The following is a 14,126-nucleotide window of genomic DNA, read 5'->3' on the forward strand; positions in this document are numbered from 1 at the left end:
CAGGTACAAGAGAGGGGGGAGAGGGGAGAGGCCACAGAGACGCGCGGTGCTCTGTGCTCCTCACTTCGCTCTCTGGTGCTTCATCTCGCGAGCCATCTGGCACAGAGCACAGGCAGTGCAGAAGCTGAGAGCCACCCAGTCGGAGCACACGGAGCCCTGAAAGAGAACGGAGCTCTGTTACTCTGCCGCACGGAGCAGAGGTGCCAGGAGCCTGACTTGGCATTTCAGGATGTAGACGGCTGAAAAGGAACGTTTAAAGTCATCACTAGCTTATCATCTCAGGCCATTTAAGGTTCTCTATTCCGGTGGCCTTTCGACTCATTCTGCATGATTTTTTTGAGGCACTGAAACAACTTGCAGCAGGAGCTACAGCCCGCGCACACTTGCATGAGACAAGTCAGTGCAAGCGGCTGGAAGCCATTCTGCAGACAGGTCCTCAAGTATGTGTAGATTAAAAAGTCCAAATTCAGAACAAAAGGCATCATGCAAGAACACTTTAACCCTACAGATGCAACTGATTAGCTCACAAGTGATATTTAAAATTCCTTGAAAATATGTTTTTCAGATCGTTCAGAATTTGTGAATTGCAAGTGTTATACAGGACTCATGAGAAGCTCATGAAAATGCCTGTGCTGAGCACGGCACCATGTCCAGACAGAATCGCTGCAGCATGAAGGAGTATGAGATCCTCAGTCGCAGCACAGATGAGCTGTACTGTAGCAGGGCTGGGAGGCTCACCTGGATGTCGTATTTCACTCTCATCCCCGTGCGGAGGGCCAGCAAGGAGCCGTCCAGGAGCGGCAGACAGAAACACTCCCCGTTCTGCTCGGCCAACTGGCAGGCGAGCACACAGGGGCAGAAGCCCCCACAAAGGCCTGCCAGGGCGAGAGATGAGCGAGTGATAAGACAGGGGCCAGGAGGGGAGCAGTGGAGGGACAGGAGGAGGGGCACGGCTGAGGAACTGAGAGGGAGAGGGTTAGGAAAGGATATATGGGTCACATTTATTTGAATACCATCTTGTGTAGGAGCAAAACGCCTTAATAGAGGTTACAAGCGCATGTACTAATATCGTTCAGAAGCTTCTCTATAGAACAAGGTGCCAAATTCTAACCCTTGCTCTATATAAACCCCACCTCAATCCCTAATGAAAGCTAAGGCCAATGCTCTTTATCCCAGAAAATGCCACTGCATGTCCTCCGATGAGCACACTGTAATGACTAGTGTCCACAGAACAGAGGGTTTCATTAATGGTATTATTGGACCATCTAGAGCCTCTTGGAAAGAGTTTTATATTGTTAAATGAGACTGAATTCAAAGTAAAGCCCAACCCAGGGCTGAGAAAGGGCAGGAGAGAGAAGTGATGACAGAGAAAAGAGGGAGGAGGGAAAGATGAGAAAGGAAGGCGCTGAACGAGGAAAGACCGTGAGCTGAGGAAATGGCTGAAGTTACACAGTCTAAGCACTTTTAAAACTAAATCAAATACCCACTGAAACATTGTAGCTTTAATCATTTGGTACTTGTCTGATTTATCATTTGTGATGTGTTTTTTAACCTAGTAAACTTCTATATGTTTTTACACAAGTATCACAATTCCTCCAAATACAGTAATTACCAAATACAATAATTATCTAATGATTCCTACAGTCACTTTCTCTGGTTAGAGATCAACTGTTGACTGTCAGGTTTTAGACAATCCTGAGTATTTTGATATTTGTGCATGTCTGTGTTGTGGGGAATTTCAGATGTTTAATTCTGTGAAGTTCCAGTATCTTCGGTCTCTGGATTATTTGTGTTTCGGACTCACAGATCTTCGTGTCCGCGCAGCAGTCCGTCAGCCCTGTCTGCCAGGAGACGCTGGGCTGGCCCGCAGTCCCAGCCGCAGCAGTGCCGGGGACCTTGGTGGTGATGATAATCTTGGGCTGGGCGGTCACGGCGGGGGCAGGGCCTACTGATGAAAGCGAGAGATGGGAGCCCAGAAAGGGGGGTTCTCTTGAGACTTGCTGCTCAGTCGAAAACACCAGAGAGAAGTGTTGAGCTCAAATCATCAATACAAAAGGTTTCCAATGCTAAATGAAATGTAGCCACTCCTTCTAGACATCTTCATAATTTTAAGTGGAAAACGATGGAAATTACATTTATTCTAAAATAGAATAAATATCACTATCCATTTATGAACCGCTTTATTCAACACAGGATCACTGGGGAACTAGAGCACCCAGAGAAAACCCACCAGAACACAGAGTGAACATGCAAAAGTACTATATATATATAACTGCATATTCACACATTCATCTACACTTTGGCATCTTTTACTTACGAGGAGGTCAGCACTGGCTGCTGAGAATAAGTGCATAACAACGTGCTAAATCGTTTCTCGACACAGAGCGGCAGTCTGTGACCAGTTTCACTCGCTGTTCACCGCCGGAGAGCACCGCACTGGTTTCATATACAGTCACTCCGTTCCTCACGGGTCCGATCTGAAGTTCAGTCACTTTTAAAGTTCATGCTTCACCAACAATACATTTTAACAGTTACGGGAAAAAAAAACATTTTTAAACGCTGAAACTTAAATTACTGAAACAAAGTGGTCCATCAGAAAGAAAATATATTTCAAGAACTGTGCCAGAATAGTTTTAGCAGTGGTATTGCTACGCATAAACATTTACAGCTTTGTGTATTTATTATTTGTATATTTATTGTGTACTTATAGCTGTGTATTTGTTTCAGTGCTAATTACCACAATAACAAACCTACCAAAAGCCCAGTGACATTAAAATACTACACTCCTGTGAAGTCCTTAGCATGTAACCGAGTGATAATATCATTATCTCAGTCTATGGCTTCGAGAGTAAACGATAAGATAAGATTAATAAATAAGATTAAAAGCTTTATTTTTAATTTTTCCGAATATTTAAAATACAAATACATGTAAAATGTTAGACACTATCGATTCTTGAGGTTGTGGTCCGTTTAATCTGGAGCTGCTCGGTAATTAAGCAGCAATTAGCCCCCGATTCGGGGTGTCCAGGATCTGGGGATCCCGGCGGCGGTCTGAAGGGGAGGTTTTCATCCGAGACAGGTCCTGGAGGAGAGTCCGGCGAGTACAGCGGGCAAACAAGAGGTTTGTCGGTTTTTAATTGTATTTAGTGAAACAACGGCAAAACAAAACGTCACACGCGAAACGGAGCTCGGGTTTCGAGGGGAGGTGCTGACCCCAGGTGAACACAAATGGGATTGGTGGGATGGGGCAAAGAATATGGATTAAATTCACTTTTATTTATTAATATCAACAAAATAAACACAAAAGTTTGGCTGTGATCAGCGTCATTTGAGTTACGAACAGGACGACGTAACCTACCACGTAGGCCTATACCGAACATTTTCCTAATGTTATATATATAACATTATATAATATATATTTTTTTCTTTTTATTAGTTATAAAAAACGATAACTTAAAGACGGGGCCTTTATCTTTACCTTCTTTCTTGGACATTTTAAGCTTCGCGTTTCGGGGGTAACGGTTGGGCAGCCGTTGTCACGGCAAAGAAGCCGCGAGCCCTTTTAAAACCAAAATGGCGGGGGGGGGGTTGTGACCATGCGCGTTCACCCCCCTGTGACGTCACGGACAGAAGTCTATCTTAGCTCAAGGTTTTATTATTATAAATAAATAATACAAAAACACCCGCTTACACCGAAGAAGGCTCCACAGCCGAAAAGTTGTTTTCTTTCTTCTCTCTTCAGCATGGAATATTACTTGCTGTTTCATTATTATTATTATTGATGGCTATTTCTGCTATCGGGGACAAGTGTGCTCACAGTTAAATGAATGCAACCAGTCATAGCTGTATTTATACAGATGGTTGGCTGCCTGTATGCTCGTGCTCATTGCTCCGTATCTCTCTACTGTATAAGACCTTTCATCTGAACTGTGGGCTGTCCCCTCCATCATCCCAGCGTACTTCTTCAGAATGAGCAGGGAAACACGACCCACGGGGAACGAGTGGAAATCAGGAGGAAGAGCATTTACATCCCTTCTTTACACAGAGGGTGGCAGGAGTGGGGAACAAACTGCCCAACCAGGTTGTTGGTACTGTGCTTTTACCTTGATCTCACTGTGATAAATGATTAGGCCTCTTGTTCCCCACTCTCACCACTCTTTGTGTACAGAAGTGCCTCCTGTTCTGACTGCAGGATCCCATCCAGCTGTTTGAAGAAAGAAGCCAGGGTATCGGCTTTGACAGCATAGGCGTGCCTGTTCCAGACTCCCACCACCCTCTGTGTAAAGACCACCTCGGTGCCTGTTGCGCTACAGCACACAAGGGCGTCTCTGAGGTCCCACTGCAGAGCCACAGCAAACAGTAGCACGGCCACAGGAACGTCAGAGCCGAGCTAGGTGACGCTTCTGGGGGTCGCGGTGGACAGGAGACAGTCACGTCTGTCTCGTACCGGGTGTCGCGGAGTCGGGCTGTGCGTGCGTGACATGCGAGTGCGTGAGTGTGTGTGACGAGCTGGGCCGCGAGCCCCCCGACATCACGAAGACCCGCTGCCCTCTACGTGACCGAGGGAGGCCTGCTGTGCCAGTGATAAAGCTAATTGACTTCCTGCAATTTTCCTCTAATTACACAGCCGGATTAGACAAAGGGGAGAGAAGTGAGGGACAGAGGAAGACGGGGAGCTGGCACACCGAGACCCCCCGGCGTCTGGCCGCGGCGTGCTCGGTGACTTTCTGCAGCACTGCTCCATGGGTAAAGTAGAGGAAAGGGTTCTTCAGGGAGCAGGAGACACTGAGGGTAAAGACACACCCACATCTGGGAGAATCCAGGGGGAGTGTGAGAGGAGAGGGACAGCAGTGTCTCTAGTAGTGTCTCCAGTCCAGTCAGGAGTGTGTCAGTGTGTGAATTCAGGGGGAGTGTGAGAGGAGAGGGACAGCAGTGTCTCTAGCAGTGTCTCCAGTCCAGTCATGGGTTTGTCAGTGTGTGAATTCAGGGGGAGTGTGAGTGATGCACTGAAGAGGTCTTCACTCTTGGGGTGTCTTCTGAGAGAGAAGGCCTCTGCCCCTCCCAGGACATGCCTCAAGGGTCTGAGTGAAGGAGAGCAGCAGCAGGGCTTGAGGCTGAGGCGTGTCTCTCGTCCTCTGGTTTCCGTGTCCTTCGGGTCAGTTTGTTTGTCTTGCTATTCTGGGCAGCGGAGCTCCAGCATTAGGATGTGGTGGAGGAGGAGGGGTGAGTGTGTGTGAGTGTTTGTGAGTGTGTGTGAGTGTGTGTGTGTGAATGTGTGAGTGCGTGTTGCTTTGTTTCTGTGTGTGTGAGTGTACAGTGTGTGTGAGTGTGTGAGTGCACAGTGTGTGCAGTGCGTGTGCATGTTAGTGTACAGTGTATGTGTGTGTGTGTGAGTGCACAGCCCTGCAGACGCACTGACTGGCCCTCCAGGACTGGACAGCCCTGCTGTAAAAGGTTCGTCTGTGGCCGTGTCTTACAGAGCGGTACCCTTCATGGCAATTCACACAGCAAAGAAGCCAAGTCATGTCAAGTGTAGAATCATTTCCTCTCAGTTCTGCTTATTTTCCAGTCACTGCCGTATCCCCGTGGTTCCCCCAGAGCCTGGCTGGAGACAGAGCCCCATGGAACGCAGGGTACGGTGTATCACAGTGAAGCCAGTACCTGCAGAAAACACAGAGCAAGGCATGGAAGGCCATAGAGTCCATCCCTACATCCATTTTCCATCTGCTTCATCCAATTCAGGGTCGTTGGGGAGCTGGAGCCTATCCCATCAGCCTATCACAGGACAGATACAGACACGCACACTCACACCAGGGCTAGTCCATCACAGGACACACACCACACACACCAGGACTAGTCCATCACAGGACACACACCACACACACCAGGACTAGTCCATCACAGGACACACACCACACACCAGGGCTAGTCCATCACAGGACACACGCACACACAGACACACCAGGGCTAGTCCATCACAGGACACACACCACACACCAGGGCCAGTTTTCCCAGAAGCCGATTAATCCACCAGCATGTCTCTGGCCTGTGGGAGGAAATGAGAGCACCTGGAGAAAGCCCGCGTGAATGCGAGGGGAACGTGCAGACTCCACGCAGACAGCACCCCAGGACCACTGCGCCACCGTGTGGCCCTGAGGAAACAGGCGAAAGAGCAAACGTCCAGTGAGCCGATCTCTGCACTGAAGGGCAGGCGCCTTGTCTGGTTAAGGTCTCTGTGGACTTCGCTGGCGTTCCTGAGAGCGAGTTCCGGCCGAGCATCTCAGTCTGGACGTGGCCTTGCGGTCAAGGGACAGCTCCTTGCACACACATTCCTAGGACCCCAGGACCCCTGAACCCCTGGACCCCTGGCCTCACCCTGCGTCACTGTCACGCTTGAGAGAAGAGCTTGTCTCGACCAGTTTCAGTGTTGACGTGCGGGGTCATCCCACGTCCCCATCCTGGGAGGAGCCCCTGTTCCCAGAGTGCCGCGGTGCTGTTGTGTTTGTCGGGCGTACGTGTGCTGGCGTAGCTGCCCGCCTCAGCGATTGTGTCATCCTGCCACCCAGCGGGCACCTCGCGGCTGCGGTGAGACCCTGCACTGCGCTGGGGGGGTCCCGCACCTTCATCTGGGGCGACAGTCTAATCGCACTCGTTCTGTCCCGTCAGGGCAGCGTGCACTCGTGAGACCGCCCGCTGCTTCACTCCTTCAATCTCCGCCAGCTTCCTGCACAGCTGCAGTCTCTCCCAGGGCGGTCACAGATGGCGAGAGACGACAAGCCGGCGTTTATTCACCCCCCCAGTGTTTTCTGGCTGGGGCCGGGGGACGCAGCCAGGGCGATGGCGTGTGTGTGTGTGTATATGTGGGTGTGCTGGGGGCAGGCCTCAGAGCAGTGCGCGACACCTAGCCCCCTTCTGCTCCCGGAACTGGGGCCCACGAAAACTTAAAGGCCAATGGAAAAGATTTTGACCACACTTTTTTATTTGGTATGATAAAATCCAATCGCCCATCTACCTGTGATTGTTACACCCATAAAAAAGCCTCTACAGTATCTGCGCTAGAGTAGTGACCCAGGCCTGCAGGACCTTAATCCAGCCCTGTCAGGAACTGTTCCAGTTTACTGTGGTAATCTGACAGTTCACCATAGTACAGGTGTAGGCAGTCGTGGTCCCGGAGTCACAGGTTCCTGCAGATTTTAGGGGTGCCTTCCAACCAGCACCTCGTTAAGAGCTGGGAAACACCTTACCCACTTGAGTGGTTCAACTAGACAGGTCTCGACCTGCCCTGCAGTACATTCGGACCTGGGGTTTATCTTGCAGATACCAGGCACTCAGTGTAAAGTGTATCACACTTCACTGTCTTTTGTACTGTGCTGTTACCCTGATCTCACTGGGCTTTACTGCTCTGTTACCCTGATCTCACTGGGCTTTAGTGCTCTGTACTGTGCTTTTACCATGATCACACTGTGATTTACTGCACTGTACCGTGCTTTTACCCTGATCTCACTGGGCTTTGCTGCACTTCGAGACTCTGATTCCTGCAACAGCTCCTGCTGTGCAGCTCTCTCGCCTGAGACAGGGGACAGAGGGTGTTTTCCTGTTTCTCTCTCAAGTCTACAGTAGCGATGAGACCTTTTGATCTCCGAGGGAACGTGCTTTTGCAGATGGGGATGTAGAAGATGACGCGGTTTTCATTTTCGCGTGACGGGGTGCCTGGGAGATGGCCTTGCCTCAAGTATCTGCGAGAACAATGGTTTCCCACCTTCTTTTTGTTTTTGTTTGTTGTTGTTTTTTTGCGTAGGACTTGAGGGACGCCAGGTTTCTAAAGACAGATCGCGGACAACAAACAATGGGGGGCGAACAATGGGCCGCGCGGAGCCGCAGTCCCAGCGTCCCGCCTGGGACAGCAGACAGCGTCCCCGGACGTTCACGCGCGTCAGCCGCCGGACACACCCGGCAGGGAAGTGGGTGAACCAAATCCTTACTCTCCGCCTCTGGGGAGAAAACAGTTTTCTCCTTATTACCTCCCCTGGAGAGAAAGGCTTCCATCCCTCCATTTCCTTACTGCTTTGTCCAGTTCAGGGCAGCTGGAACCCCTGCAAGCAGCGAGCGCAAGGTGGGATACACCCTGGACTGGACACCAGTCCATCACAGGACACTCACACACCCTGGACTGGACACCAGTCCATCACAGGACACACACACACACACACACACACACACCCTGGACTGGACACCAGTCCATCACACGATACACACAGACACACACTCACACCAGGGCCAACTCTCCCAGAAGGCAATTAACCTACAGTACTAGCATGTCTTTGCACTGTGGGAGGAAAACCAGACAAACACAAGGAGAACATACAAACTCCACACAGACAGACTCCCAGGTTTAGAATTGAACCCAGGGCCCCAGAGCCAATGCTGCTGACCACTGCGCCACCATGCCGCCCCCAAGCCAGGGCTGAGATACTCAATTCACATTCTCACTATGCTTAATCAGTGTGTGTCGTTGTTCCTGTGAGAGATCATTGCTGACAGTCTGTGTTTGTATATCAGTCCATGTCCATGTAGGCACAGGTCCACACACCCTCTTCCAGGTAGGGTTCAAGGAGCTGCTGGATGATTAATTAGCTTCTGTTTAATTAGCTGAGCAAGCTAGATGTGGCTGAAGAGCTGCCTCTCGTTTGTAACCCTTTCTTCCCTTCTTCCTGACGTCTCCTTGCAGCTGTGAGCTGCTCACCTGCTGGCTCAATGACTCTGTTCCTCCAGGACTGAATTTAAAACAGTCAGTGATGAAGGCTTCAGGGAATCGGATAAACTCCAAACTTCAGTGGACTTCTTCAGTATCAACAGTGAAACATAGACCAGAGGGCACAAGCAGAGACTGCATGAAAGTAGATTTAAACCCAGAGCAGGAGGCAGGTCCCTACACAAAGGGTGGTGGGAGTAGGGAATGAGCTGCTCAGCTATGGTGCTCAAGCTGATATCCTTGTTTGTTTTCAAGACACAGCTGGATGAGAGTCAAACTCCTTAAGGCACCAAATGGCCTCTTCTCATCGCTAATCATTCTTAAAACCCCTTCATGCCTCAAAGTCTGCCACTGAACTTGTGCTCAGCCTAGGCCTGGCTTAAAGGATGGGGGTCTCTGTACCCCATTTGCGACAGCAGCCCCCCCTCCGGCCTGGCCGCGAGTTGACCCGCAGCTGTCTCTGTCCCGGGCTGTGGAGTATATTTAGACCTGCGGTGAGAGAGGAAAAGGCCCGGTCTCGGCTCCAGAGACTGTGGAGCTCGGGGAGGGGGTGCTGGAGGAAGGCGGGAACAGAACTGGCCTGTTTGCATTTCAGCTTCCCCTCTCTCCTCGTCCAAAACAAAGCTGGATTCAAGGACTCTGCAGTCTTCCTATCTCTGAGACCTGTTTATTTGTTCAGAGAAGTCGGGGGGGGTCTATCCTGGGGGGTATTATGGCTGCAGGCACTCCTGGCACTGCGGGTTGGCCACTGAGCCTGGTATCCGCTGGAATGACTGCCTCTGGTGCAGAGGCCATGCGACTGGGGGGAGATCTGCATTGTGACATTCAGTGACACTTTGGCTCAGTGCTCAGTGCTCAGCATTGCTGCCTGGAAGTGCTGGGGCTCAATTCCTGGGGTGCTGTCTGTGGGGAGTCTGTATGTTCTCCCCATGTTCACATGGGTTCCTCCCACAGTCCAGAGACGTGCTGATGGGTTAACTGGCTTCTGAGGAAACTGGCCATGGTGTGAGTGTGTGTGTCTATGTGTCCTGTGATGGACTGGTGTCCTGTCCAGGGTGTGTGAGTGTGTGAGTGTGACCTGTGATAGACTGGTGTCCTGTCCAGGGTGTGTATGTGTGTGTACTGTGATGGACTGGTGTCCTGTCCAGGGTGTGTGTGTGTGTGTGTGTGTCCTGTGATAGACTGGTGTCCTGTCCAGGGTGTCTGTGTGTGTCCTGTGATGGACTGGTGTCCTGTCCAGGGTGTGTGTGTACTGTGATGGACTGGTGTCCTGTCCAGGGTGTGTGAGTGTGTGTACTGTGATGGACTGGTGTCCTGTCCAGGGTGTGTGTGTCCTGTGATAGACTGGTGTCCTGTCCAGGGTGTCTGTGTGTGTCCTGTGATGGACTGGTGTCCTGTCCAGGGTGTGTGTGTACTGTGATGGACTGGTGTCCTGTCCAGGGTGTGTGAGTGTGTGTACTGTGATGGACTGGTGTCCTGTCCAGGGTGTGTGTGTCCTGTGATAGACTGGTGTCCTGTCCAGGGTGTACCCGGGCTCTTCAGGGTCCTGGCTGAGGCGTGGGGTTCTCAGCTCCAGGGCCCCTCTGAGATCTCTGGCCCTGTCAGGTGTGCGAGATGCCAGCACAAAGGCAGGAAAGCGATCAGTGGGCAGGGACTGCAGGCCAGCGGCGGGGAGCTCTGATTACAGAGCAGCAGACACCAGGCCCTTCTTGTTTTGCAAACAGCCCCTCTCCCCCTCCCTCCTGGTGAGCTGACCCCGCGACCTCGCTGGCCTCCTCTGCTCTTTAGGTTGATGAAGGATGTTTCCTTCTAAGCGCCTTCAGTTTTAAGAGTTAAAAAAAGTCTCATGATCTCTGCAGGATCCAGTTGGGACTCTCCCATCGTCCACAGCAGGACTGTCTACTCCTGCTCCTCATCCTGGAGGGCCGGTCAGTGTGTCCACAGGGCTGTCCAGTCCTGGTCCTGGAGAGGCTGGTCAGTGTGTCTGTGGGGCTGTCCAGTCCTGGTCCTGGAGGGTCGGTCAGTGTGTCTGCAGGGCTGTCCAGTCCTGGTCCTGGAGGGTCAGTCAGTGTGTCCGCAGGGCTGTCCAGTCCTAGTCCTGGAGGGCCGGTCAGTGTGTCTGCAGGAGTGTCTAGTCCTGGTCTTGAGGTCAGTGTATCTGCAGGTTTTCTTTCAAGTTGAGATCTTAACCTAACTCACCCCACAATTTTAGCTTTTTTGTGACCTGCGTCTTCAGACCCGCTGCTGTCTTCGCCTTTTTCCTCTGCTGGACATTGGGGTCTGGGGTCGCGAGCGGGCCCCCGGCACACGAGCAGCCAGTTAAGCAAACGCGCGCACACGCGGAGCCCTGCTCTGCTCCGCTGGCAGCCGGCCAGCGCGGCGCCGCTCGGGGACGCGCAGGAGATGCAGAAGTTAGCTCAGCCTCCCGCAGATGAGGCTGTAATGTCAGATGTCAGACAAATATTGACTGAACGAGTATCATTTCCGAGCCTACTACTGCTGCTATAATAATAAACATTTTAATATTGTTTATAATATAATAATAAACATTATTTCTGTATTTTCTAACACAATGCCTCGTATTATCGTCGAATTGCTTTAAATGTAATTTCCAAAACGATAACCGTAAAATTGCACTATTGCACGAATCTTTCTGGGGGCTAAAATCCAGGGACTCTCTCTGAGCTGAGAGCATCAGTCCTACCAGTGATTTCATTCTAAATTCATAATGCATGCTGCATACGTTTATTTTTGTGAGCAGTTCTTTCGACCGATTCTTTAGTCCCGGACCGTACAGCTCAAACACGAGCCTTTCGAGTGGGATGAAACAGAGAAACGCGGACGGTCCTGGCCGGAAGGCGGCCCGAGTCGCGCATCACCTGCGCGCAGACAGAGCGGCTCCCGAGACGGGCGCCGCGCCGCGCGACTGCTGTCCTCTGCTTCCGGGCGGCGCTGGGGGGGGGGGGGCTTCCTCGCAGCAGTGACACGGCTTGAACACGCCCTGAAGAACAATAACGAAATCGAAGTTTTAAAAATAGGATTTGGCACGAAAAAGTGGTTAAAAATAGAAGGCCGACGAGAAGACACGCTCGTCGTGAAGTTCGCCTGGGTCTGTGCGCCTCAGGGCTTCATCTCGCCCACCTCCACAAGGCAAACTATTTTCACCACAAGGTACAACCGCTGGATGATTTTAAAGCAAACTAAACATTGAACTTCATCGGCTTTATAGTGGCGAGCATCTGAGAAACACTCACATCAAGCCCATAGACGTCTCAGTGAAATGAAAGTCCTGTCACACCTGTAAGAACGTCACTACCCGTCACCCGTCAGTGTGTTCGCTGAGAGATACGGGCGCTGCCTCTCCAGGGTTGAGAATGACTCTTCAGATCTCCAAGTACAGGCGGCTACGTTGCATTTCTGGCCATTTTAAATAACAACATTAGGAACATTTTGAACACGTTCGGTAATAAAACGTCCTCCTTCATGCCCACGAAACAATGCCATTTTCTAAACGGGGAACGTCGCTGTAAACCGCCTGTGGACGAACATTTAACCGAAAAGGCGCTCTGTGGCCATCTTCATGCAGAATGAAGGTGAAACCGATTTTAATGCTTAGAGAAACGATCGAGAGGTCATTTGCGTTAACTTTCCATTTAATATTATATTGCCGATATAATATTATATTGTTTCTTCGGAAAAAAATGATTTATATCTGAAGTTGATTGTATTCCACCCTCGTATGTCAAAATGTGTAAAACGGTTATCAACAGAACCGAGCTGCTCAAAAACAAAGGGCATTTCGTTTGAAAAATTTCCGAAAACAATAAACTTACTAACAGCAGGGTGTTTACCACTGGTTTAAAAATAGATTAAAATACAAATGTTAAAGGGTAACACAGTGATAAATTAAAAATATCTGAGCATCGGTAGATTTGTCGGAAAAAAAAATCATTTTCTGATTTACTAATTCCTGTAGAAAAGCAGAGAAAAGCGTGTGAAATAAGCGTGTATGGAAAAGGTCAATAGATTGTGTGCAAGAGAACGGTTTCTGGTATTTCTGAGAGGGGATCAGCGTCCATGCGGTCCGCATCACACTCGTGCAGCTGGCGGGTGTGCCTGCGCAGCCTCCAGCGGTGTGACCGCCGCCACACGAGCGGCTGAAGTCTGGAACGCCGCCCGCTCGGGGTGACGATCAAAACATCTGCAAAGCTTTGAAATCAGGCTGCTGAAAGATCAGATCGCATCAAGCCTGCGAGCCCGCGTCTCACCCTCAGTGTGAGTGTCTAGTGATCCTAAGATCTCATACAGCTGTTTCCTGGCAGAAGCTATCGGATCGGTTTCAATCACACCGCTGGGCAGCTTGTTCTCCACTCCCACCACCCTTTGTGTAGAAAAGAGCTCCCCGTTCTTACTTTGCAAGGCATTTCCCCGTATTTTCCCGCTGTGCCCTCCGGCCTTGATAAAAGAACCTGCACAGTCATTACGGTAAATCCATTGACAGAGACAGCGACAAAGCCTCCGGTGCGAATTGCGACCAGTAACGAGATCGTCTGGAATCGTTTCGACTTGCTTTTAACAATCTGCTCATCTAGCGGCAACTCCAGTCCACTCCTCTCTGAACTACTCTCATTCAACTAACTCCGTGACTGCTTTATCGATCTTGCTAAGTAGCTTTTAAATAGCAAAGGGTTTTACAAGAGCGCAGGCACTGCGGGGCGATTCCATATGATCTGGGCTCGCAAATATTCAGACTTTTTTAAGATCCTACATGCAGTGGACGCATATTCAAGTAGGTCATCGGATGCAGTTAGCCGGATGATTAAAAACGCATTAAATTGTCTTCTTTTTTACACTGTCCTCTAATGATAAACGTGTAGCGGTATTCGCCATGTAGGAGCGCGCAAATATGCGCTTTCATAGAATTGAATCTTTTCATTCGATCTGAGTGGCTGATACCGAAATGGAGCTGGAATAGGCCTTTAGAAGTGTGAGGGTTTCCAGAAGCAGAAGTAAGTTTCTCGCTTCTAGCAAGGGCTGGAACATCTCGTGTGCGCTTCTGTGAAGCCGTATTGTCAAATGCAAGTCACAAACACGCATCTTTCATCAAACATTTCGGGGGAAAACGCTTCTCAAATCGCGTCAGTCAGGCTCAGCCAAAACCAGCGAGTCGCTGTGGGATTTATGCCCGCTTTAACTTTGGCAAACGCGGAGTCTTCACAGTATCTCTTCCATTACGAGGAAAGATCCGCTATCAGCAAAGCACACTATACGCGCTGCACACTACAGAAAGAAAAAAGTGCGATATAAATGCCCCCCCAATCATCAAGGAACAAAAAGCCCCTCTCATCCGGCTGCGGTGCGGGGAGTTTTGGGG

The 14,126-nt window shown here is 50.3% G+C and overlaps 1 protein-coding gene across 1 annotated transcript; it reads right to left on the reverse strand.

Annotated features, from left to right (window-relative positions):
• Window positions 1-60: 60 nt before the first annotated feature.
• LOC148814902 (cornifelin homolog A-like) lies at window positions 61-3,552 on the reverse strand. Its single transcript, XM_088905212.1, has 4 exons — window positions 3,479-3,552; window positions 1,805-1,948; window positions 739-875; window positions 61-156 (listed from the first exon to the last, which is right to left on the reverse strand). The coding sequence occupies exons 1-4, from the start codon at window positions 3,492-3,494 to the stop codon at window positions 61-63; spliced, it is 393 nt and encodes a 130-aa protein (XP_088761338.1). The 5' UTR covers window positions 3,495-3,552.
• Between the last annotated feature and the right edge of the window lie 10,574 nt (window positions 3,553-14,126).

This window comes from Atractosteus spatula, chromosome 25 (genome assembly GCF_055471065.1).
Source record: "Atractosteus spatula isolate fAtrSpa1 chromosome 25, fAtrSpa1.hap1, whole genome shotgun sequence".
Lineage (NCBI taxonomy): Eukaryota > Metazoa > Chordata > Actinopteri > Semionotiformes > Lepisosteidae > Atractosteus > Atractosteus spatula.

Coding starts and splice junctions, on each gene's coding strand:
- LOC148814902 (XM_088905212.1), bottom strand. Junction 876..1,804: donor CTGCGCGGACACGAAGATCT/GTGAGTCCGAAA, acceptor TCGCCCTGGCAG/GCCTTTGTGGGGGCTTCTGC. Junction 157..738: donor GAGTGAAATACGACATCCAG/GTGAGCCTCCCA, acceptor GTTCTCTTTCAG/GGCTCCGTGTGCTCCGACTG.